At 38.9% G+C, this 25,000-nt stretch overlaps 1 protein-coding gene and 1 long non-coding RNA gene across 2 annotated transcripts in view; both read right to left on the reverse strand.

Moving 5' to 3' along the window:
• Positions 1-11,847, reverse strand: part of LOC138006878 (uncharacterized) — a 31,813-nt gene extending 19,966 nt beyond the window's left edge. Inside the window, exon 1 of the long non-coding RNA XR_011123952.1 lies at positions 11,123-11,847. This is a non-coding gene — a long non-coding RNA (uncharacterized lncRNA). The remainder of the gene's footprint in view (positions 1-11,122) is intronic.
• Positions 11,848-15,221: 3,374 nt separating this feature from the next.
• LOC138006887 (tryptase-like) overlaps positions 15,222-25,000 on the reverse strand; it is a 13,589-nt gene continuing 3,810 nt past the window's right edge. Inside the window, exons 2-6 of the mRNA XM_068853500.1 lie at positions 24,126-24,263; positions 23,068-23,330; positions 18,438-18,585; positions 16,244-16,469; positions 15,222-15,912 (exon numbers count right to left, since the gene is read on the reverse strand). Coding sequence (XP_068709601.1) covers positions 15,354-15,912; positions 16,244-16,469; positions 18,438-18,585; positions 23,068-23,330; positions 24,126-24,263 — 1,334 coding nt within the window. The 3' untranslated portion in view covers positions 15,222-15,353. The remainder of the gene's footprint in view (positions 15,913-16,243; positions 16,470-18,437; positions 18,586-23,067; positions 23,331-24,125; positions 24,264-25,000) is intronic.

Raw genomic sequence — 25,000 nt, forward strand, 5'->3', positions numbered from 1 at the left:
TGATAAGGATAGTAGATTCTTATTATTTCCAGCTTGCAAACGCGGCTTTTCTATACGGCTGGAAAAAAAAAAGTATCTTTGTCTCCCAGTCCGCATATGGCATATGGCTTTTTTGGTGATAAAATTCTCGAGATTGACACCAATTAAATTGTGCTTCACTTCACCCTCAAGGCGTAGCGCTAAAGCTTTTGCAGCAGTCTTGCACTGATAGGGAAATCACTGCTGAAGTCGGAACCAGTATCTTGCAGTTACCATGTCGTTGAGGATTTTGCTTGGTTATGTAAAGATAGCCATGTTAACAGTGGGCTTAATTAAGATAGGTATTGCCCTTTCGTCTGTTATGTAATTGCAAGTTGTTTTGGGCTTTAACATTTGCAGAAAAAGGGTAATCTGTCGAAATCGTGAGTGGACCTCTGACAGCATGTTTGCTGGAAAACGTTCCAATCTAGTGGTCCACTTTAGTAACGTTCGAATTTCTTCAGTGATTGTTCTCGTCCTTGACCGTGTTCAAGCCAGAACAAGTCCCTCTCACAGTATGAGATATATCTTCATTCCTGGCCTCTGTGGTAGTAACGAAGATAAAATGTACATATAGAGTTTGACTGCAATGTTCAGCTAAAATAATGAGGCGTGAAAAAAGGCTAGCCCTCTCCATCGCTTTTATATCTTGAACAAACGCCCCTCGATGGATTCAATGACGGAGTTTTATTTACATCATGATCAGCTGGTAATCGCTCGTGGCACTGAAAATTTAGAAAAGGTTTTGAAAGTTTGAGACAGTTTGGGTGAGATGTGTTTTAGTTCGAAAAAATTAAGTTGTCATAATTTCAGTGGCGGGTTTTGATTAAGCTCATAAGACGTGAATATTCGACAATTTGAAGTTCACCCATGTACTTAAGAAGAAATTTTCCAATGTTTACCTTGCAAATACGTATGAAAATGCTACTTATCTCTGCAAATTACATACCAATTAGTGCTCAGCGGGTCTCTGCAGAACGCCTGGTGTCTCTGTTTTTAAAGTGATTCATTAATAAGCAATTTTACAAAAAGGCAAACTAATTAAAAACGCTTCTATCGGTAAGATTTGTAATTCGCTGGAACTTGTACTCATGAGGGCTTTGGAATCGCTGAAAATTTAAGGGCCAAGCACTAACAATAGGATCTCCATGAGTAAACTGAATTGCCCCGTTTAACTGGAGTTGTAACAACAATTTTTTAATCAACGTGTCCTGTTTAATAGAAACCTGCTTTTCAACGACTTGATTTCGACGGTTAAAAAAAAAACATTTGTGACTAACAACGTATCATTAAACGTAACCAGTTGTTTATGTCAAACATCTTGAATCGAAAGCCAACGGACATTTTCCCATAGCTGTCATATAACGGTCTGTCTATAAAACAAAATATCGCTATCTCGGTGTCTATCTTCATCTGTTTGTGAAATACAAGTGCTGTAATCGCAAAAAAAAAGAGTCTATTGCGTCGCTTCAGTACTCTTCGGGGATGTTTATGTATAACGTACGACAATGTGCTATTTGACAGGTATATGAGATATCACACGCTTCAGTAACTATGCGGCAGCTTTTTGATTTTATCTCCCAAAAAAATTTCCATACGTTTCTGTTTGTTGCGCCTGGGCAATTAAAATAACGCCTCTTGGCTTCAAGAGAGGATAATTGCTTCGTAAGAGGTGTATTTTAAAAAGTAAACGAAGGTCAACCCTTTAGTTCCGAATTATTGCGATACTTGAAGATTGTGGCAAAGAACCAGTAGTGTTTAAAGTCTCCACAATTGTCGAAGGATTTTGATAGCTTTTGTGGTTAGATTTGATTGGGATTTTCACACTTCAATAAACTTTTAATTTGTATGTCAAGTACGTACATAATTTCAATGAGGCTTGCGACATGAAAGGTTGTTTTTTTACGGAAACTCTTGCCAGTATTGATCGCTAATCAGGGAAGAGTGACGTAAATTTTTTAGACAGCACTGAATGAACAAAAACCAATAAATAAAATAGAAGCACTTATTCCGTCAACTGGTGGGACAAACTTCTTTGTTTTGTAACTTAGGTTTGCAACACCAGTCAAATGTTCTTGAAAGTTTTAGGTTATCCCGCGTTGATAAATTAAGGCATTGTCAAGTTAAACAATGAATGACTTGTTCTGAGCTGAAGAAATGACACTTTTTGACATTAACAAACGCATCCATTGTCTAAAAATGTCTTCAAACAGCATGCACTTCTCATTGTAAATTAATTTTCAAATTGCAGACGAAATTTCCTGGAGTCTCTCACTAAAAAGGCGCTGGATTCTTTTCCGTTTATTTTAGTCGTGAAGCAATGATTACTGGGGAAACAATGCTTAGTTTATAGGTATGTTCTTTCATTCTTGTGTTATTCCTGATAATTTAATGTTTTTAATATCGTTGTTAAATACCTGCTACGAATAACGTGTAATTGACAAACTAAGTATTTTGGTATTTTGGAGGAGTTACCAGTGTTTTTTTTTTTCTTTTTTTTTTTTTTTTTTGGAATGCTGAATTTTGTCAAACAAACTTGTACTCTTCATTTAAATTTTCGCGGTTCGGATGACAAATCAACTCATAAAAATAAAGAAATTCAGGTGTAGGGCGTATGGATTTTTAACTTGCAAGGCGTTCAATGTTAAACAAATTTCTACAATCAATATTTCAAATATTAAAACACTGCTTGCCAGAATTGGTTCGCCGCACTGTATTTGATGTTTTTTTTTCTCAGTTGTAATTCCTTCTATGAAAAATAACGTCAAGCAAAGAAAGCGTTTGTCTTGTCTACCGTGTTTCTTGAGTTTCAGTTTAATAGGTGGTATTTTCTGTTAAAGATCGTCACCATTTCAATATAACTTAACGTCATCTATCTTCAATGTTACCGATTATTTATACCAGTGCTTTGTTTACATGGGAAGAATAAGAAATGTGTCACATTGAGACAGTTAAAGGCCGCATTGCTTGTAAAAAAAAAAAAAATGTTGTAATTAACGTACTTGGATGTTTCCCGTTTTGTTAAACAAACACGATTGTTTCATATGTCAGAAAAGTCATGCGTTAAACCTATGTTCAAGTACTTTTTCAAATCTGAAAAATAGTCATCGGAAGGGTTTGGAGTGCAAGAGTGCTCAGGTAAGATTGAGTTAAATTGGCATACAATTTAAGGCGTTTAAATACTGCAAGAACGTGGGTTCTTGAAACCGTAAAGTGTAAACGTTAGTAAAGTGCTAACTGACATGTACAGCTTTTGTGAAGTGGATTCAGAAAGTGTCTCGGCCGAATTTAGCGGGAAGAATTCGCTCCGATACCTTCTTCCTCCAATAAATGAAATTATCAGCGCTGTCTCAGTTGTTCAAAGGATGGAAAGCCCTATCCGGTGGTTAAGTCACTTTGTTTCGATAGCGCCCAGATTTATCTGGTGGGTTGCACTTCCTTCGTTTCAAACGGCCTTAGTTAGGGCAATAATAGAAGAAAATATCATTTGCAACTGAGTGAAACAATACCATTTCGAGAAACACGAAAACAGCTTAATGTATTTCTATTAATCGTTCACTTAGAGGAAAGACTTTGTCTCCGATATCTCAGTCTTCCTCCACTAAACGAAATTAACATCCCAGATGCAGGGCTGGCGTAGTGGTGAGAGCACTCGCCTCCTACCAATGTGGCTCGGGTTCGATTCCCAGACTAGCCGCCGTATTTGGGTTAAGCTTGTTCGTTCTCTGCTATGCACCGAGAGGTTTTTCTCCAGGTACTCTGGTTTTCCCCTCTCCTTAAAAACCAACAGCGCGACAAGACTAGACACTTAAATAAAGTTCCTTTCCTCCTCAGGTATTTGAATAGGCAACAAATCGAATTCAAATCGACAGAGAAACATCAATTTTATGAGACGGTACAGGCTTCGGGTATTTTAGATTCAGAGCCCTCTGTATAAAAGAGGCTAAATTGCCTTTTCGTATCACTCAATTCAGGAAGTTTGTCAAGGGTTGTTGTTTTCCTTTACTGAGGTCTTTGCAAAGGAAATGTGGCCAGCAATTTTCTTGAACATCACTTGAATGTCTTTTGTACTGAAAGAGGTGTTGCAGCATGTCCTGAATTTTGGTGACGCGGTTATGCACCAATTTTTTTGGCCAAAAAAGCTCCTCTGGGAATGTAAAAATGAAGAGACAGACCATATTGCAGCTGTCAAGTTTTTGTCAGCCTTCAAAACGTATGTAATTGAAAAATTTTTTGAAATTTAAAATATCCCCATCAAATACCGAACCGAGACATTTTTTAAGAACATTTCCGCACGCATTTTGTTGATTTAGCCTTAAAACCTAGTTGGACCCATTAGTCTCAGCTATCTTTTTTGTAATGTAATTTGGCTTCAAGTACCTGGAGCATTCTCGTTTTAGTTTAAGTGTCTAGCTTTCCGCCACATGTCCGAGCTTTTAAGGCAGCCAACGATAAGCTTTCCCTTTCCTTTGGGCTTACAAGGCCGGTATTGTAAGCGCATGCAAAACTGTATATTCAAGTTAAAAAAATATCGATCCATAGGACGATTTCATACATCAGCTTCAGACGAAATTCAAGCTAAGAGCTTGCGGCAGCGTATCTAACGTGTTATAGTTCCTGGTAAGTTATTAATTAAACGTTTTGAAACTCCGCAAATCTCTTTGGTGCATTAAAAGCTGAACACCTTGTGATTTACTGCCTTTCACAATATATCGGCTTTGGAGTCTCAGTTGCCTACTTTTAGAAGCATTTGAAGAGCGTGGTATTTTCAGATTGTATTATGAACCTGTTCCATTGTTCTTCAGTGTGAAAAATAAATTGTGAGTTGTCACTTAACAAAACATCTTAAACAAACTCAAGCACCCTCCAAATCCCCAATCCCTTTCCTTTTCAGTTTAATTTCAGAGCCCCCTCAATTGTTTCGTTACTCGAAAGCGTTAAATACCATGCACTTAAGCGGGAGATTGTAAATCCAACTTCATTAACTGCGTGGAACGTTTTCCTTGAAAGCCTAGCCCTATCGTGCACCTGTTTGAAGGGTGAGGAAGTTTTCTTTTTTGGTAAGAAAATTGATTCGTGTAAATTTATCTTGTGATTACTATAGTGCGATCCCCAAACTTAGGATTTCCATAAAAAAAAGGTAATTAAAGCGAAACTAAAAGAATTCTTAACGTCTTTATTGGTTCACGTCAGAATTGAAAACAAAATGCCAGAAGGTAATTTATTGATGGTGTCAACAGCTGTTGTGGTTGTGAAAGAACAATACAATTGTGCTGTGGTGTTGAAAATTAAATCTTCGTCTTCATAGTGTTACCTGCATGGACTAAAGATGAACTGAGCTGTTTTAATTAAATTCACGTGAAGACAGATTGAATTTGTGTTTACAGTTCAAAAGGAACATACTTCGTTGATTTCATACCATTGAATTATTCTTCCGTTAGTTAAGCCACATAGGAGATTAGGTTGAAAAACTTGGTAGAGAAGAGGACGTTGAATTTGGAAGGTCTCTCAATGGAATTTCACTGTTTATTTTGCCAGTTCAACGTTGAGTCGGGATTTCATTCGACTCGCACTAGCAAAATGTGTCTTTTGTGTCTGCATGCCCACCAGCAACACGTGCTTAAAAACACTCCTGCTTTTCGTAATCTGTTTTTTCCTAATGTGGGATGTTCTCTCTCTGTCTTCCCTCCCCTCCCCCTTCCCCTCCCCCTTCCCCCCACCCCGGGTTTGGAAAGATTGACCAGCACATGACACATGAAAATGCGCTCTTTCATCAGAGTAAGGTTGAAACTCTTTGGTAGTGCGACTGTTTCTTCGGGAAGGATTTCATAACTTAAGCAAGCCTATCTTTTCATTCTCTTAATCTATCCTTTTTGTTCCTCATGGCCAGAACCGTAAATTCATCCTGTTCCTGAATTGCATATTACATGGGCTACTCAGTCAATCATCGGAAAACAAATTTGTTGAATTTCGGAGATTGTTGATTTCTGCCTTTCAATGCTAGATCAAGGCATATCCCCCCTTACTTCATGGCGGCAGGGCTTTGTTTACTTTTATGGAATGTTCCTTGTCTGTTCACTACTCATCAAACTCTCTGAACGAATAGAACTATGTTTTAAAATTTCTGTTTCTCCTAGTACTATTCTTCTCTCGCAATTTTACACTTTCCCTTCGAAGAAAATTGAAGATGAATCTAGACTTGTAGTGTCGTAATTTATTACACGTCGCTTCGCTCTTCTCTCACTGTGCTCTCAGTCTTCTTGGATTTTTCAGTTTTTACTTTATCTGAACCGAAGAATCATTCCCTTTTCCTCCTATTTCAGAAGTACATAAACGGAGTTGAATCCAGCGTTTTTCGTATCTGCAAAGTAACATTTGCCCTGTACAAACCTTTCTTTAAATGGAAAAGGTCCCTCTGAACGCTCAGCGCAAGAAAATGTTAGTTTTGTTGCCACCTGCGTTTCCGTCATGATCCACGTTTATCCGACAGCTGTTGAACGATTTTGTTGCAGATTTATGTTGTTAAAATAGGGGGAACGATTTCTTTTTGTGGTAAGTGCAGGATTTTTGCATCAAAAGTCAAAGCACTGGCGATCGAAATAAATCAGTGTTTCAAGTAGTAGTCGCCCAGGAAACCACATGGCATAATTTTAATACAAACGATGCTAATGGCAGCTGACTTGTAGAGATAAATTCCTTCTCGACGGGCATCAACAAAAACTTAATGAACACACTAGTTGGGGACGTTAGATACCTGCTGTTGAAACTAGTAAAGGTAACAAAAAAGCAAGGGAATACTCTTTTGCGCGTCCAACATAATACGTACAAAAAGAGCATGCATGGGCATTTACTATCGCAGGTCGTTCCTCGCGGCTTCGAATTTTTTCTTCCAGTTACTTGGCAAATCTTGATTATCTTGTTAACATTGGCAGTGCACTTCTTTGCATTTCATCTGTTTAACGCCGAAGAAGGTCATGAGCTTCCCAGTTGGACTTAACAACAATATGTTCCAATATCGCGGGACTATAACCTTATTCAATTCTTTCAAGTGATATATTACGTTTTTTGCACTTCTTGGCTCCGATGAACACCGGAGACTGCCGCGTCTAACGTACAAAGATCTGTGATGGATAAGCACTTGGTCACGTGTGGGGTAGACAATAGAAGTCAATCGCTATGAGACCATTCGTTCTCAAGTTTATGAAACGTGGTGTTAACAGTTTTTGCCAGTGGCGTGAGTACGAAACCATCGCCAAATCACTTTCCTATGTATTCCCTATGGATAGTTGACATATAGAACACATATAGAAAAAAATGGGGGCTTTGATTTCGATGAATGTTAAAGATAACGACTTTGTGACCTGGGGAATTTCGCTATCATTAGTTAAAACTGAAAGAGGTCACAAGAAAACGTAAGAGTTCACACAAGATAACTGAAGTCAGAGAGCTCTTCAAAATGTTTGAGGAATTACTTGAACTTAGGGAAATTACTTTTGACTCTGTCTGCATGGCACATCGTTTAAGTTTAATGCCGCTTTCCTCGCCTGTTTTTTTTTTTTTTTTAAGTTGCAACCCATTTCTATAATGACCATATGTTGCTGAAGCATAACTCGATCACACTACTACGCTCACTGTGAATAACAATAGGTGACTATTTTAGGATTTCTTTTTTGTAAGACTTACTTTTAGACTTTCAAAAAGTTACTTTAAATAGCTCATTTGTCCCCTCTAAACGCTGCGTGTGCTTGGCAAAAAGAACGGTTACCCATGGTACTGGCCGCGGACACTCCTTTAACCTGTTCTTCTTGCTTCGAATGCAGCAGAACAACAGGGTAAGCTACCCCTTTTATACAAAGGACCTTTAGAGTAAAATAAAATCATCAACCAGTCATGACTCGTGAACTTCTTGAACTATGAAAGAAGAGACTGATGCCGTTTCTATCAGAAATGTATTTGGTTCTATATATATAACAATTATTCCATGAGCCCGAGTTGGATATGAAGTGATAAAATAACCAACGAGCGCGTAGCGCGATCTTCATATCCAACAAGGGCGAATGGAATAATTGTTTTAGTAAATTCTCAAACCGGGTTTTGCCACCGATTTTTATTTCCACAATTTTACAAAGCGTCCGGAAAGAGCATCTTGGCGCACTATTTTCCATATGACGTAAAACTTCGACTATTGGCTCATAGTCGGAGTTTTTTAGCCAATCAAAAAGCTAGAAATGCAATAGTCGGAGCTGAAAATTTACTAAATTATATATGTATGTTAACTCGACGGGATGAAATTGTAAGGTTATCAGATTAATATTCGACATACGTACTTTGATGCTAATCTGCATGGTTTGAATAAATTTGAATTTGACTTTAAAAGTTACAATCAAAAACTCAATGTGTTAAGCTACATTCAAATTTCTGATGGTCAACCTGGTTGCAATGTGAACCTTACCTTTCAGATTAAAATCTATTTGCTGATTTGTTCACCTGTTTTATTCTTATTACAGCTGCTCAAGCTTAAAACTAGTCTTAAAATTGAAGACTCTAGTAGATGCAGCTTATTCACGAAGAGTTTCACTTCATTATGATGTCCAAACAGTCGTGAAAACGGATTTTTTTTCGTTTTTGTTTCCAAAGGTATAGCTTGAAACAGGTCTCTTCTCCTTATTCCCAAATTGTGTACATAAAACGTGTAATCAAAAACCTACTCAACCAAATTATCTGGTTGTCGAGTTTTCATTAAACAAAGGCGTACGAGAAATCAAAAGAGGCTGATAAAAAACAAACAGCGCGAAACCTTTAATAATCTAAAACGCTGCATTCTCTTCCCTTTGAGGCAACGAGCTTCTTTTGTTAGTTTTAAACATGGAACTGCCGCTATCCAGCTGGGGTTTGTCTCACCGCAACAAAATAACGCAGGTACAGAGTGTTTTGTATTCACCGTATGGCCACGTGGTTGTATCAGAACATCTCAATATTTTCCGATTTTAGAATCCTAATCGGCGAGCTCAGGTCAAAAGAACGTTCAAAATTTCCCGATTGCTTTTTTCTTTCTCACGGGGAAGGTCAACTTGAAAACGATTCTTTTATTTCGAAAGCAATCCACCAGCTTGAAACAGCAAGTGACTTTGTCCGGTTTGTTTGCAGTAAACAATGGTTGGTCGTCGTCTCTTTTACCCGTAGTACTTGTGTCTTGGGGGCAACTTAAGGGGAACTTCCAAACGTTTCTCTCTCGCTCTTTTTGTTTTTTTCACAAACTAAGCTAACCACCAGCTTTCAACAGCTTGTCAGAGTGGCTTTGGTGAAGGTTATTCTAAATTAACCAGTGGTGGCTCGCATCTAGTTTCATCGACGAAAAATCGTTGCATTTGCCAGTGTGCCCTGATCTAAACGATCTCACCCTCTTCATTACACTGCCACTTACCTCAAAGTTAGAAGTGTTAAATATTCTATTTATTGACGAATCAGATTGTACTTTGTTATCATCAGTATGGATATCTCTGTGAGTATAGATGTTGTTTCCTTCCAGTAATCGAGAGTGTGCTTTTTCCAGTCATGCCAAAATCTCGTTTTGACATTGTACTTGATTTAGTGTGAAATCTTATCGCAGATCTCACTCTTTTGTGGTGTGCTTTGTTTTTCGAATAACACGCGGGATGCTTTGGTCAGTGTGATGAACTTCCGTTTGATCGCTTGGTAAATCAAATGAAGGATGATAAGATAAAGGATTGTTTTTATTTCCGTTGATCGGGGAAAAAAAGTTCTTTTTCGACGATGTCGAACTCAAGGGTAATTGGTTCTGTGTTCCTGATGATCCGTTCGAGAACTCTTTCAAGGGGCAGCGATGGTTAACTTCTGGCGGTAAAAAAAAGAACCGAACGTTCGTAATGCCATTGGACAGATATCGGATTGCTTAGTAAGAAAAGTATCTATTTAAAAGAAGGCCGCATCGGCAGATCGGTCACTTCCAACTCTGATAAACACATTGTCCTTATCACATAGGGTGTGATTTGATAAGCTTTGCCACTTAAGATTTTTAAGATGTAATTAATTGCAGTGACAGTTGAGAGTGGCTTTACATTCTGTTTAATGGGTAAGGACAGATTTTTCGAAAATGTTATCAAGAATCTTAAATTTATACTCATTTTACTATATATCTGCGCACACATAGTGCTTTCTATTCTCAGTCAGTGCATGATCTTAAGACTGCTGTACCAAGGGCGTCTTTTGTAACTGGTCTTTTGTTGTTGTTGTTTTTTCAAAAAAAGGGTTAATCACATCTTCATTTTCGCCAAGAACACGGGGATACTTGATGTTGAAAATACACAAGTTTACTCGCCTTCGTTTGGTTTTTTTCCTTTAATAATAAGTGAATGAAACCCTTAGATGTGATCATTCAATTCAAAACGCAGCTATGGTAGGGTGCGTTGTAAGTTGATATGCATTTTCTAACTTTAAATTTGTGATCTTTTTTGTAAACGTCTTCATTATGCGATCCTAGCTAATGCGGTAATCCATGTGGCTAATTCTCTTCAGAAAAAAGTTTGCCATGGTTTTACATCCATTTATAAAGCTTAACTTGCACAAATGACATTTAAATTGGCTTTACGGTTCAAAGGAGATGCAGAAAGGAGCTTATATCCGACAACAACTCTCAGAGGCACACCTGCCTAACTAAGTCCATTGATATACCGACTTGTAAATACAGGGGTTGATCACGCAATAAGGCCTTAAAAAGCAGTAAACGTTTTGTTCTCTAAGAACAAAAAAAAAAAAAAAGAGACTTCTTCCCAACTTCCACTGAGTCAGGCAGAAGCACTTTTCATTTCACGGCTACAACTTACAACAGCTATATAAATGAATGAAGTGTGGACCGAGCCAGTTCCTCATATTTAATTTTCAATCTTGAATGAATAGTTTCTATTTGTATCTCCACCCCAACTAACAGACGGCATTAATTGGACTCTTGGTAGAATGTAAATGACTTAACATGACCTAATACAGCAACGTGGTCTTGTCTCTCTTGTCGCTGACAACTCGTTCCATACATTACCTGAAGGGTGGTTTTTGCATTTAAGGTAAGAAGGGAAGATCAATGGCTTACCTTACTTCCCAGATTATATTTTCGAGAGTCTCGCTAAGTGCAGGGAGTCAGAGAGAGGCCCTGAGACAATATTACATGGATTGCATGTATAGTGTTTAAGAGCTGATATTAAGTGTCAAGACAGTCACTCTTAGGAGAATTTCAAACCGTTTTTTTTTTTTTTTCAAGGATAGCTAATCAGATCTTCAAATCGACAGGAAACTTAAAATAAGTGTGGGATTAAAACATATTCGTATGGTATTGTTTCAGGGTGACAGTCCTTTGTTAATACAGACGGTTTGAGAGATGAAATCCGCCATAAAAATACATTGAAAGAGTAAACACTATAAACAATGTTAATCCTTATTTGAGTCTGATTTATTGCATTTTCCGTTACACTTGTTTTGTGCTTGTGTTTGCACCTGAAATCGGGGCAGCTGCGGCGTGAACCATCGCAAAAAGGAGAAAGCCCTCAAGAAGCGTCGGTTATTTGTTTGTACAGTATTTGTAGTCTTTCTACGCATGTATTCATTTATGATGCCCGGAGTTAACAAGTAGTAATTTGATACCGATATTTTAAGCTGTATGCTGTTCCTTTGCAATAGTCACAACTAGTTCAAGGTTTTAATTTCTTGTTTTCGAAAATCAGAAGGTCTAATCGTTTAAAAGGAAAGCCGGATGCTTAAAGGTTCGAACTTGTACTTTGAGAGGGGACTACAACCCAACCTAAGCAATCCAGAAACATAATACCCAACAAAACTTTGTGCAACCATTTAAATGAGAGGAATGCACCTCAAAATGAATGCAGAGAAACATTAAGCGAAATGGCAGCTGTCCATTGTTTGCGGAAACCAATAAACTCAAGTGAAATCATGATTGGAGGGATGAAAGAGAGAACTTTTGTACAAGAAGTTACAGATTTAATGGGATTATGCCTTGATAGACAGCAAAGATACAAAAAAGTAACATTGTTAATAAACCCGGCTAGGCGGAAGGAGGCGATTGCTTGGTCATCCACAAAGAGTAGTGGAAGTGAATCTGTGGCCATTGATGAAAGATCAGTGTTTCTCAGAGCACTGACAACTTTAACCCCAAACAGGCGCATAGGAATTAATTTCCGAACCCCGAATACTGATCCAGAGGTCGGATCTGACCTCCTTGGCCAAGAAAGCTCTAAATGCTTTGTCCAGAAGGCTTATAGGTAAAACTGGCATCTCCTGTTGTATCGTTGGAAATGACGTTTCAGATAAATTCCTTTTCGTAATTGTCTTTGCATACTCTCAAAAGCAGTGTTACTTCCACCCTCCAGTTAAACATCGTATTCTCTTTTGTTACATTGTGCAACTGAAGCGTGGGGCTGGAATCTAACGTAAGCAATCGATTTTCCAGTTTTAGTTGCAGCAATATGAGCGTAACTCATCCCGAGTATATAGTCCGGTTTACGTCTATTACACCCTTCCATGATTTGTGAATTGTCTGCCACATTTGACGTTTATCTCACCTTCTTTGGTACTGTTAAAATTATGGTAGATCATTTCTCTTCCAATTTTTTACTTAATTCATTGTAATCTGACTTATTGCTGCTGGGATATCGATATCATCAGTGACTCAGTAACCAAAACGTTGTGATTACTGATGATTGTACGTTACATGCAACTTGTACGCGCGATACGGCGATGTCACTGTTAATTTTGTCGATTTATTGCACTGCAAATGTTGGAATTTCTGAGACGGACAGAACGAAAAGCCAGCTGCCGTCAGTTATTAAAGCACGCTATAGCACAGTGTGTGATTATGAATATTTTATTACATTCAAACCTATGATCCGTGATATACGTGCAATACTACTTTGAGCAGCTGTTCAGATGAATTTCTATCCCTCAAAGAGCCCACAGAAGTGGAGAAAAGATAGAGCGCGTCTTGCAATTTGCGTGAAAAACGAAGTTTCGCAAACATGTTGAATTTTAATTCGCTTTAATGCCATTTTTAAAAAAAACTTTAAGCGAAACAGAAGTCTACCAGCGGGTACGCACTTTGTCTCAGCTTCCCTCGTTTGTTATTCCATACATTTTTATCCTTTGTTTCCCAGCATTGCTAAACGTAACTTTGCAGAGGGTGCGAGGTTCTTGTCATGTGGAAGTCTTTCATCAGATTACTTAATAACGGGAACGTCAAAGCCGAGTTAGTTGTATTTATAGATCGTTGCATATTTCGAGGCGATTGACCTAAAGTCTTTGTGGACATCACCAAGGTGTCCCATTCCTTGCGTGTTTACTTAATTTTTTGTCCAGCACAATGGTTACTTCGGAAACTTTTAATTATCTATTGGCACCCCTGCCGCTAGAACAGCAGAGGACATCACGTATGTGTTGTTCCTTTTTTATATATTCATGCATTATGATCGGGCCATTCGCAGACTAGCGAAGGAATTTGTTAATTTTATTTTTCTTTTTTGCACTCAGAGTAATTCAGTTTCCAAAAAAGGCCTACTGAAAATGGTGTGAGCCTGTTTCAAGATCTTTATGAAATTCTTTATAACAAGGATTTCTGTTATGGTGCGGGATTATTTTTGTTTAAGGACGGTGATTATCTTCAGCCGTGGCAAAAATAGAAGACAAGTTGTTCAATGATAGCTAATATCAGTGATGGAAAGGTAAATCTGATGTTTGTTCCAATCTTAGCTTCCAAACTAACTTTTTACGTGGTTATGTTGTTCCAGTTGTTGTTTTCCACGCGAGTGCGCGTCGTGGATCGACACATGCGCGAATGCATGATTTCTAAACAGGTTCTCACACTTTTTTTAGAGAAAAAGGAAACAGTTGGAAAGCAGTTGAGACGAAAGTACGAGACGTTTTTGCTTGATTAGTTATGGTAACACAATTTTTTCATAAAGCGTGTTCGGTAGTATTTGATGTATTTAGCATTCAACAGGTACATCGTGAGATGGCCATTGCGAGGAGAGAGAGAGAGTTGTTCTTCCTAAATAAATGTATTTATGAGAGTCTCATCTTGTGTATTTAGTTTCTTATTACCGGTTAGGTCATCCTACATCACTCATTTTCATGTTACAACCAAGGCAGCATTGCTTTCAGTGCCGGGACGTACGCGTATTGTTTGCTGCTCGTCGCCGGCATTCAAAAAGGGCCATGCTGTCAGCTGTTTCGGGCAAAGGATGTATTAAAATTGTAATAACATTAATTTAAGTTGGTCTTCAACTTGTAAGTTCTATTCAATGAAGGTGTTGTCTGATACTTAAGGTGATTTGGAACTGAATGACTAAAGCGGACCGATTTCCTCCCTTGCTTTTGGAATTAATTCTAATCCTCCAGAGAAAAATAAAGCTTGTGAGATTGGTATTTACAGGAAGATCTTAAATCGTCTCATTATGTTACCCTTCATGGTAGCGTACTCATCTGTTGAGATCACTGTGGCTTTGACCTATAAATGTGACTCCAGCGTTTTGGATTTCAGTGACGGTCACATGTGGTTTTGGTTTGATGGCTCTCTACTCTGCACAGGGGCACCCAACGATAATCTTCGGTGAAATATGTGTTCGGGAGTGTCAAACTGTTCGATTTTACCTTGCAAACAGCTATATATTTCTTTGCATCACCTAAAAGATTAGGAAACAGGGAAAAGTAGCACCTTACGTTTTCGGAACGGATATTTTTGCAATTTTTGGCACTTATATAAAAAGGTCACCTAGCAATGAGCAAATGGTTCCCTGGAAGGTAACGTTCAGCTAGTAATTTGTGAAATGAAGATTTCATTCCCTAAAATTTTCGGACACTTCAATTTTCAGCTAAGATATCCGAACAGATCAAATTCTTCAAGGTGCTAAAAACATCTCTCTGGACAGTCTTTATACTTTACAAGGAGCCTAGAAAGGTCTCTCAAAGGCTTAAATATTGGCTTAATTTGCTCGTTGGGTTCCCTTGTCTGCAGCGACCGTGTGGGGCCTGATCTTTTCTTCGAATAGTCGAAAATCAAGATTTGTTTTGAGTTGTCAAGTTCGCACCGTCCCTTATTCAGTATTAGTGCTTTAGGAAAGATCAATCGTTATTGCATATAAATATCATAGTTACCTACCTCTTTGAAAAACTTCTTCACACAGATAACACGTGTTTGAGCGATTTTTAATACCTTAAAATCACAGATCTCACTACAGGAACTACACTCAACTCATAACAGTTCCTTTTCTTGTTAAACGGTAGAGTATTTTCAATAAAACGAAAAGCCAATTTTTTAGGAGTTAGGAGTAAGCCATTATGTGGAAAACCCATGCCTTCAAAACCTCCACTCGTCCGTAAATGCCATAGTAGTTTGGTTCTGCGCAGCTGTAGCCCCAGCTGGTATCCCCCAAAATGTACCACTTGCCATTGTTTTGGCAAACCAGTGGCCCCCCTGAATCCCCCTGACAGGCATCTGTGCCTCCCTTTGGAAAGCCAGCACAGAGCATCTCAGGTGTGATCATGTACGCATCGTAGGACCCATTCTTGGTGCATTCCTTGTTAGAAACCAGTGGAACCTTGGCCTGCTGTAACTCATCTGGTGCATGCCCCCCTGGACTCAGTGTTCCCCATCCCGTTATCCAGCACTCAGATCCGGGTGGAAAGCTAATGTTGTCATCAGGAAGACACACTAGGCCAACTCCTTTCGTTAATTGCGCTGGGCGGGACAAGCGAATAAGGGCGATGTCAAAGTTGTACATAGCGAGGCTGTTAAACTCGCTGTGAAAATATATCTTTTTGATGCCAAAGTCCTGCTCAGTGCCAAATTTACTTGAGTAGTTTGTATAGTGAGCACCCATCCTATAAAAATAAGTTCAACAGATTCAGTGTGCCTAAAGCAACTTTTCTTAGTTTGTTGGCACCTCATATCATAATGAAGAGTTCTGAGTTCTGTACGGCTTTTAAACTTCAATCTACTTTTTATGAGTTTGTACTCGTTTGAATCAGTCTTAGAAGCAGTTAATCCATGGCTTTACTCGTCTAAGAAAAAAATAAGGGCGTATGAAAGAACGACATGGCAGAGCGATATATTTTGTTGGGTTAATTGACTAATTGCCTTGCCTGATAAATTGACTTGCTAATTGATAAGGCATTTAACTGATTTTGATGTTCCAATAAAACGTGCCATTACCTAACCATGTTTTTGTCGTAGTCTTCTGGCCTTATGTCGTTTACACAATGAGCAGCCGTCAATACCCACTCTGGGGTTATCAGGGATCCTCCGCAGTACTGAATCCACTCTCCACTCCCAGTATCAGTAGTATACAGCAGCATGGCTTGCCATGGCCAAGAGTTAGGGATTGCCGTGGTACCACCAACGATGCGTGCTTGTGGCTTTTTCCCACAAAATGGAACGACTATAGAATTAAAAACCAAATTGGCTGTGAACGTAAGGTTTTAGTACTTGGCTCGTTGCTGTGTTACTGCCGCCCAGCTCTTTACCCTGGGGGTATGATTTACGCATATTTTGAATAATCTAATACAGGCCAAAAATTGTCTTTATTTGGATCTGGAACTTGTGTTTTTCAGTAATCGATATCTGAGCTCTCACAGGTTAATGCTATAGAGGTTTTGCACGGCAGCCATGTTGCATGGCAGGAACAATGAAAATCCATTGTTCCTGCCATGCAACATGGCTGCCGTGCAAAACATCTGTAAGGGATAGACGAGAAGGACATTGGACATCTCGCGACAATTACACGACATGCATAGACGAGAAGGTCACCAACTTAATCTTCTTCCCATGCACCGGATTCATGAATTTCGTATAGCGCTGATAACTTCAACAGTGTTTTTTCAAAGCACCCATTCCGGATAGGGCTGCTCTACAATTACTTAAGTCTAACACCCATTTTAAACCGGTTAGCTTTCAATTTTGGTGATGGGTATCTATTTAAGGACGGTGCCTACTATTGTTATTGCGCATACGTTCTGCGCATCTCCAGATACTCGGATGCTTACTAATGCAGGGATATTTTTGCGCGGTTTAAAACTATGCAGATAAAGTAGATCTTCGTAAGTACTCTTGGTATCCAACAAGATAATTGGGGGTAACCATGCCTTCTTTAGAGATAACTGAGTTTCAATTTGAGAAAGAACGCCATACATTGCTTTGTATTTTAAAGCTTTTTACGAATATTGTTAATGAATTATCTTTGAAAAATGCGTGGTTACCCCCAATTTTCTTTTTGGATTTCAATAGCACTTGTTAAGATCTACATTTCCTGCATGATCACAAATCGGAGCAAAAATACCTTTGAATTAGTAGGCACCGTCCTTAAATATTATGAAAACTCGCACTTGTTCATCGTCTTGCTTCGATGGTCTACTGGTTAGCAATGAGCTGAATGAAACAAATGTCGCTTGTCGTCCAGGTTTTACCTTCTCGACCTTCATGTTCGTTAAAATAATCGGAACTGAATAGCGTGCTTTTTCAAATTAAATTGACGAAAAAGTATAGAATTAACGTCTTGTAAGTGAAATGAAGGAGGAAATGTCCTTCTCGTCTATCCCAAATAACGCTGACCGAGCTCTCAAGTCATCTTAGGGGTTGGTCACGGGTTCGAGTCCCGTTTAAGAATTACATAAGGTAGAACTTGGTAGTTTAATCATAGGTTGGTCATGAATGGCCAACAGGATGCAAGGGAGATTGATGTAATAAGTCAGGCTTTATCACCCGTCGAACTCGTAAATGAACCATTTACGCTGCACACACTGTGCTACCCTTGTGCTGCCTTTGTAACTACATCCAGTCTGCAAATGATTAAGTAGGCTTTCAAGTCAACCCTGATAGGGACGATAAGCCGGAGGTCTCGTCTCACAGCCCTTATTCATTAACTCTGTGGGAAGTTAAAGATCCCACACACTATTCGAAAAGAGTAGGGTACAGAGTTCCCGGTGTTGTGGTCTGACCTTTCAGCATGTGGTCGGCTTGGCAGGATTAGATTGAAGGGTTTCTGTGTGAATGAGCCCACAATTTTGTATAACAGCCAGAAGTCAGGCTACTTAGCCAAGAGCTGGAGCCTCACCAACCGACCAACTCACTGAGTTATCAAGCCACTTTAATGCTGATAAACTGCGAGCTGGTATTACTGATCCCGTAAGAGATGCATAGATCACGAGCAGTGATCCTCGCGATGTAAACTAAGGATGTGAAGGGTTTAATGATAATAAAGTCATATCAGAGCATTTTGCAACTAAGCAACGAAGTTCACCTCTAACGGAAGCGAATGTTGTATCACCAGTTCGCGCAACTCCCGTTGTTGTATCACTAGTTCTCGTGACCTTCGTTGTAACGGAGCAAAGATGAAAAATAAATTACTTACTTGGATGGGTGGGTACTGGTGTCGGTGTTGGTGTGAAAGGCTTTGCAGAGCTTGGTTTCAATGGGCAGTTGCTTTGCTGGAATACCAAAACGTCATCTAGGGCAATATCGCCCATGAATCCTGTACCAGCAACTCCTTCAAATACCACCTGTTTGTAAAGTCAATTCAATGATATTAGTTAGTCTTCGCCAGCCCAACCATTCAACACTTTAATTACTCTGCATTCTCCGAAGATCATCACTTTCAAAGCTATTCAGTTCTCGTTTGTAACAACGTTATTTCGCGAATTTTAATGACTTCTTTATGGATGTGCTGACGCACTTTTGTACGAAGAGGCCCGTTGCATGACCATGTCAAGTAACCTTGTCAATCATAAAAAGTGGTCGAGGTACAAAATAGGTGCCAGAAAGTGGAAAGAGCGAGATGAAATTAGAAAGAATGTCAATTTTGAGGTACCTGACGTTTAAGTGCGTGATTTTAGAGCACTTTGAAAGTTTGAAAAATGTAAAAGAATTGTGTGCTGGAATTCCAGCAGCTGCTTTCCTGGACCATATAATCTCAGTTAATGTTTTAAGCATTAAAGTCACTGTATAAAATCTATCCCGTAAGTGTCAGTGGCCTCAAAATTGACCTTATAACTAATTTTATCACGCTCTTTCCATTTCTGGCATATATTTTGTACCACGACCATCTTTTATGATTGATAAGGTCACGTGTCATGGACATGCTAAAGGCCTATTGTTTTTAACGAGGCTTTGCGAACAATCAAGTTCTCTAAAGATATGATTAGTGCGTGCAAAAGGCACTTATATGCTGAGACTGTTTGTATATATAATATTTAGGCGCCCCCTAGTCAAACAATTCCAGTGTGTTATATAGAGGATATTACATGGCCGAGCGGGGATACGAATTTTATCTTCGAGTGCTGAAAGCAACTCTCACGAGTGAGCGAAGCGAACGAGTGAGAGATACTTTCAGCACGAGAAGATAAAATTCGTATCCCCAAGCGGCCATGTAATGTTCTGTTTATTATATAGATATTGATGAAATGTCTAGATTTAAAACAACTTGTTTTATTCATTTTCGAAATGATGAAAAATTGATCACCAACCACTAAAACAAAGTTCAAACGTTTAGATTCGTTAGACAAACGTAATCAGTATAATAAGTGAAGAATACGTGAGAGTCGCCGAGTCCCGGACATGTGGCGGTTTCTCAGCAAAACTCCATAGTCTTGTGAAATTTCATGTGGCTATTTTTGTCTAAATTTCATAAACAGTCATTACCTCCTGTATTTGATTCATTTTTTGTTTCGAATAACCAAACACAAAATGATAACTATAACAACTATAACTCTACAAGTTAGACAGTCATATTATCTTCCGAGAGCAAAAACGAATTATGGAAAATTCAACATTCGGGATTTAAGGACGTTCGCGCGAAAATTTTTCAACATTGATTTTTTTCTGAAACTTTTACCACTGTAAGATGATGAGTTAGTTATGTCAGAAGTGTAAAAAAAAAGGGGGGTCACCGACTTCGTTTTGGAGAGAACATGCCCGGAAAAACACCCAAAATGTGACAAAATCGGGCTTCGTTAGCGAATAAGACCAGTGTCTGTAAACCCAAATATATTGCAATTAAATCTTTGAAGTGAAATCTTCTCTGCCAAATATTGTTTAAGTTGACTTATTAAGTGAATTTAGTCAACTGGTGAGGTTCCTTAAAGATCAAGTTCGCATTTAGCGACCACAGTTTCATGCGCCTTGCCGCCGCAAGATGGCAGGATTTTATGTCCCGTGAGCAGAAATCTTGAAATTTTTTAAACTTTCCACATTGATTTTTTGTTCATTTTTGGACAACGTGGAGATAATTGTAAATAAAATCCGTTTCTGGCAAGAAAAATTGGGGTCACCGAACGTCCAAGACCGTTAAATCCAGGCAAAGCTATAGCAATGGCCTTTTGCCCTACCATTTTCTCATTTTATTACTTAGCGCGCGCGCTCGTGTATGACGTGGCGTGTGGATTTGCGTGCGCAGTAAGGATGCGCAGAAACAATTGGCGCGAACGTCCTTAAGAGACCTAGAGTTTGGAATTCCGTCAAAATCCTCCATTCTTATACTATTTTTCTTTCAAAAGAAACTTCAGTTAGGAAGACGTAATAAAGGAATGCTGACAATCTTTTCTGCGCCCGTTCTGTTAGGTTTTGCTCCATGTATAATACGCTTGTTTTCTGCTTGTGTGTTGTTCGTTAGTATGCCCCCGATTCGCCAATGGAATGCTTTTACCATTTAGCCTTGCTCTCTGACTCGCTTAGATTCTTAGTTATTTCAAGGGACCAGTGCCCCTTCAATTTGTTGTTGTCCTCGAAGGAACTTGAACTGTAGAGAAGAAGACAAAGGTGCCTGGTAAATTCGGCTTCTTTGCAACTTTTTTTTTGGTATAAGTCTAGAGGCCCGTTTTAAACGGTTTCAACATTTGACTGACCAACATTTGTCAACAAAAAGTTGAACGGATGTTGGGCAAATGTTGGATGCAAAAACAAAGTTGTGCGGACGCCGTTCAAACGGTTCCAACATTGCGCCAACAAAAAAAACAACACCAACACTTTCGTGAACTAGACCATATTCGTATTCTCGGTATTGGACTGGAACATTGTAGCTTGCAATGGAGGCTAATGCGGGGGAATCTTTTCAAATGCAAATAATTTCTAATATATTCCCTGCATTAGCCTCCATTGCAAGCTAGTTCCAGTCCAATACCGAGAATACGAATATGGTCTATTTGATTGCGAGGAACTAAGAACTAGAAACCAGTCTCTCTCGTCCAGATAAACTACACCACATTGATTTTTGCGCCCTGATGTGAGCATGCGTGTGTTCGACAATTGTTGAACAGAGTGTTCAAACATTTTCGAGAACAAAAAAAGGTTGAATCGTTGTTAAATGAAAGTTTAAACCGATTCAAACTTGATTCAACACCCTTTCAACAGGCTTTCAACATTTTTTACGCTTTCAACAATGTTGGACGACCTGTTCAAACGCACCAACCCATCCTCTACCTCTGAAATGACTATTATCGACAATTCCTAAGTTTGTCTAAATTGACTATTATCATCAATTTAGGACGCTTAGCGCTTGATAAGGATTATGGGAAATGAATATCTATCCCCAATGCCTAAACTCGCTGGACTCGAACCTGGGAATGTTCGATTAATAACCCTTTCACTTAACCACTAGCTATAGAGTACTGTATCGCTAACTGTCAAAACACTTTTTTAAAAGATATTAATATATTTTTTCTTCCGAATGCTGCTGTAAACGTGTCTTATCACCGGCTAAGAAACAAGTTTAAAAAGGAGAAAATGTCGGTTACCAAACCTTAAGAGAAAGCTAACCATTTTAAAATCAAGTACTAGACTTAACCACTATTCAGCAATGATTTTGTGTGTACTGATTAGATTTGCTAAATAATCGGTGCAATTGTCAGCCAGTTGATCTTTAGTTGTTAAGTGGATAAAAACAGCTACAGTTCCTTCACATTGGGAGCTCCGGGTTCAAATCCCTTCTAGCGATGTAATTTTTCTTTTTTTTTTTTTCATCTGCTACCACAAGTCCTGGGACAGAGTAATGCTAACATGACGATAACAGTCATTCCCGGGAAAATCACGAATTGTCGATAATAGTCATTTCAGAGGTAGAGGATATGTTGAACGCACCGAACATTTGGTTCAACAAAGTATTGAATGCATGTTGTAGCAAATGATGAAACCGTTTAAACGAGCCTTTTCAGGCCCGGGCAAGCGGCTTCAATTTCCGCTTCAAAATCCGTTAAATGTTAAATCGATATTTTTGCGAATATTGGGTATTGGGTATACGCATGTGCACTAATCGGTCCCTCAATGACGTAGCCATGTATGTATCCATACTAACAACCGCGGCTGCAGTCTGGGACTGAATACCAGGCCTCTTGTGATTCTTTGTTGAATCAAATGTTGATGTGTTGAAACCGTCTGCTCACCCCAGCAGACAACATTTGTTTAACATCGTTTAACATCATTCAACAAAATCGAGTCGGACCGGATGTTGAAGCGAAGGTTGAAGGCGTTTGCCCGGGCCTTAACGATCTTTTGCCGAGAAAATTCACTTCACACATTCTCCTTATACCCAATGCTTAAGATTTAAGGATTTGCTCAACACTCAAACAGTTATTTTTTTTCAAGAAGCCTGAAGCCTAGCTATTTTGACGTCCAGGAGCCCATGACTAGGAGCTTACAACTTCATTGCATCTATGAAACGGCGTTTTCACAGACCACGTTATTTATAGTTTGATTTTCCCGCGAAACCGGACCTTTCCAGCCAATCACAAGTCTTGCATGAGAAATTAATCCACATGGGAATGAGGATTGGCACTCGTGCAAGCCAAATCGTATTTGAGAACTCGTCTAAAAATAGCTTGATCTGTGAAAATGCCGTTACATAGACCTAGTATTGGAGTTATAGGCTCCTAGTCATGGGCTCCTGGACGTCTCCTTAAAGGGGATTTAGATGTTGTTAAGTTGGGTTTCTCAATAATCCTCGCTGAGAAAATCGTTTCAAATTAGATCTTAAAGACCTCCGCTGTCATCACCTTGATGAAGGAATGTTGAGGAAATCTTAAAGGGACAACAGCAGGTTGCCATGCATCTCCTTGGTCGCCCTGTACACGCCATACAACAGTTCTAGAACCACTCTTGGACTGGAAATACACTGCGAGTTCCCGGATGTTGAGTCCTTTCATGTGAAAGAAGAAACTGAGGCAGTTTCCATCGGTGGTAGAGATCTGGGGACTAATCAGTCGGGCGGCATCACGGTTTAAGCGCGGGTACGATGTTTCGATGAACATGTATGATCCTGATTGAACAAGAAGAACAGCTGTTAAACGAACTGGACTAAATGTAAAACATATCCCTCCTTCCATTTCATAAGTCTTACTTCGTTTTCTGCATCAATAGATTGGAACATTTATTTCTTTGAAGTCCTTTCCTCGTCTTGTTTTTGTTAGGTGATTTTGCAAAACGCAATTCGCATCACGCTCCTATGACCGACCCAGCAGATTGCATCCGCTTTATTGTGGGGGACTTCGAAAGCTTTGAACACTAGAATTTTTTATTAAAATACTATTGTGCTGCAAACAAAAAGGTTGATCAGGAACGAGAAACTCTAATTGGAAACAATGACGGTTTAAGGCTGGTCATAAACTTCAACTTTTTTGAAAACTTTGAAAATACACGAGAAATAATTAATTCCTAATTGCCCTCGGGCCTATACCATTTTGCATGCTTAAAAGCTTTATAATTTACAAAATTGATAGCGTGATTGTTCTTAAATATGTAACCCTGCGACTTTAAATAAAACGGACTATTTATTATTATTATTATTATTATTATTATTATTATTATTATTATTTAATCATCATCATAACAGCCATTATTATTACTTCGCAACTACTATTTCTGTGATAGTTCAGATGTTGAAGATGTTTGACACTGAAGTAAATCCTACAAATTCTGTGACAACCCGAGTCGATCAAGGTTCACTCTGCACCAAATTCGAGGCATTAAACACTAGTCTCACAATCTCTCATTCGTCCTCGTTTCTTCAGTGTCGGTTTTGTGAGATTTGCAGTCAACAGCAGCAATACGCTACCTTTTCCATTGGAATGATCGCCTTGAGGTCCTGTATGTGGAGTTCTGGTAGACCCTGTGTTGTTTGTCCATTCAAACTCGGCATTTGCATCGTGTGTGTACCCACACAGACCACTCTCAAAATCACAAGTGCCAGGCACTGAAAGCAGCAAAAAGTCGATTAAATATGAAGATCCTTATTGACGAAGCAAAGGGTTTACGGGGATGCGTGTTCCGGCATCATATCCATTCAGGGCGAATTTTTTTCCAAGGAGTTATTCATGGGAATTCCTCGACTTATTACTCACTTTATTGAAGTCGAAGGCTCCTGTGAGCCAGCTCAGGGATAACTGGATTAAAATTATCGAAGGCTCCTGATAGCTTCCTCATGGTAATACGTATCCATGCATCATGTGTTTTTCTTTGGTGCCGTTCCATGCGCGGACTGCATCGCGCGTTATGCGCATGAGGAATACAATGTCAATATGTAATCAAGAGAAAAGGTATTGAGAATTGATAAAATGATCACCATAGGGGAGTTTTTACCTTTTACAAAATTCCCAACTAGAAATATAAGACAGTGGATGTAGATTAGTCAGGAGAATTTATGTGTGTGGATATTGAGGCTTACGGAGTAAAATTTTGTTTTTGAAACACAATGACAATAGATATTGAAGCTTACGGAGTGAAATTTAAAATCAAGTTTGTACTTGTATGGCTGAAGACCTTTATATATTGTTTCAAATTAACAGAGTGTGGCATAAAAAATACTTCATATTGATGAATTGGCTCAGTATTTGTGTATATGGTCTTGTTGTTTTTAGTTCTATTATTTTTAAGATTTTATGACATGTGAACAATCTATAATTCAAACTCACACCTTTCAGTACTGACTGA

The sequence above is a fragment of the Montipora foliosa genome, chromosome 6 (genome assembly GCF_036669935.1).
Source record: "Montipora foliosa isolate CH-2021 chromosome 6, ASM3666993v2, whole genome shotgun sequence".
NCBI lineage: Eukaryota > Metazoa > Cnidaria > Anthozoa > Scleractinia > Acroporidae > Montipora > Montipora foliosa.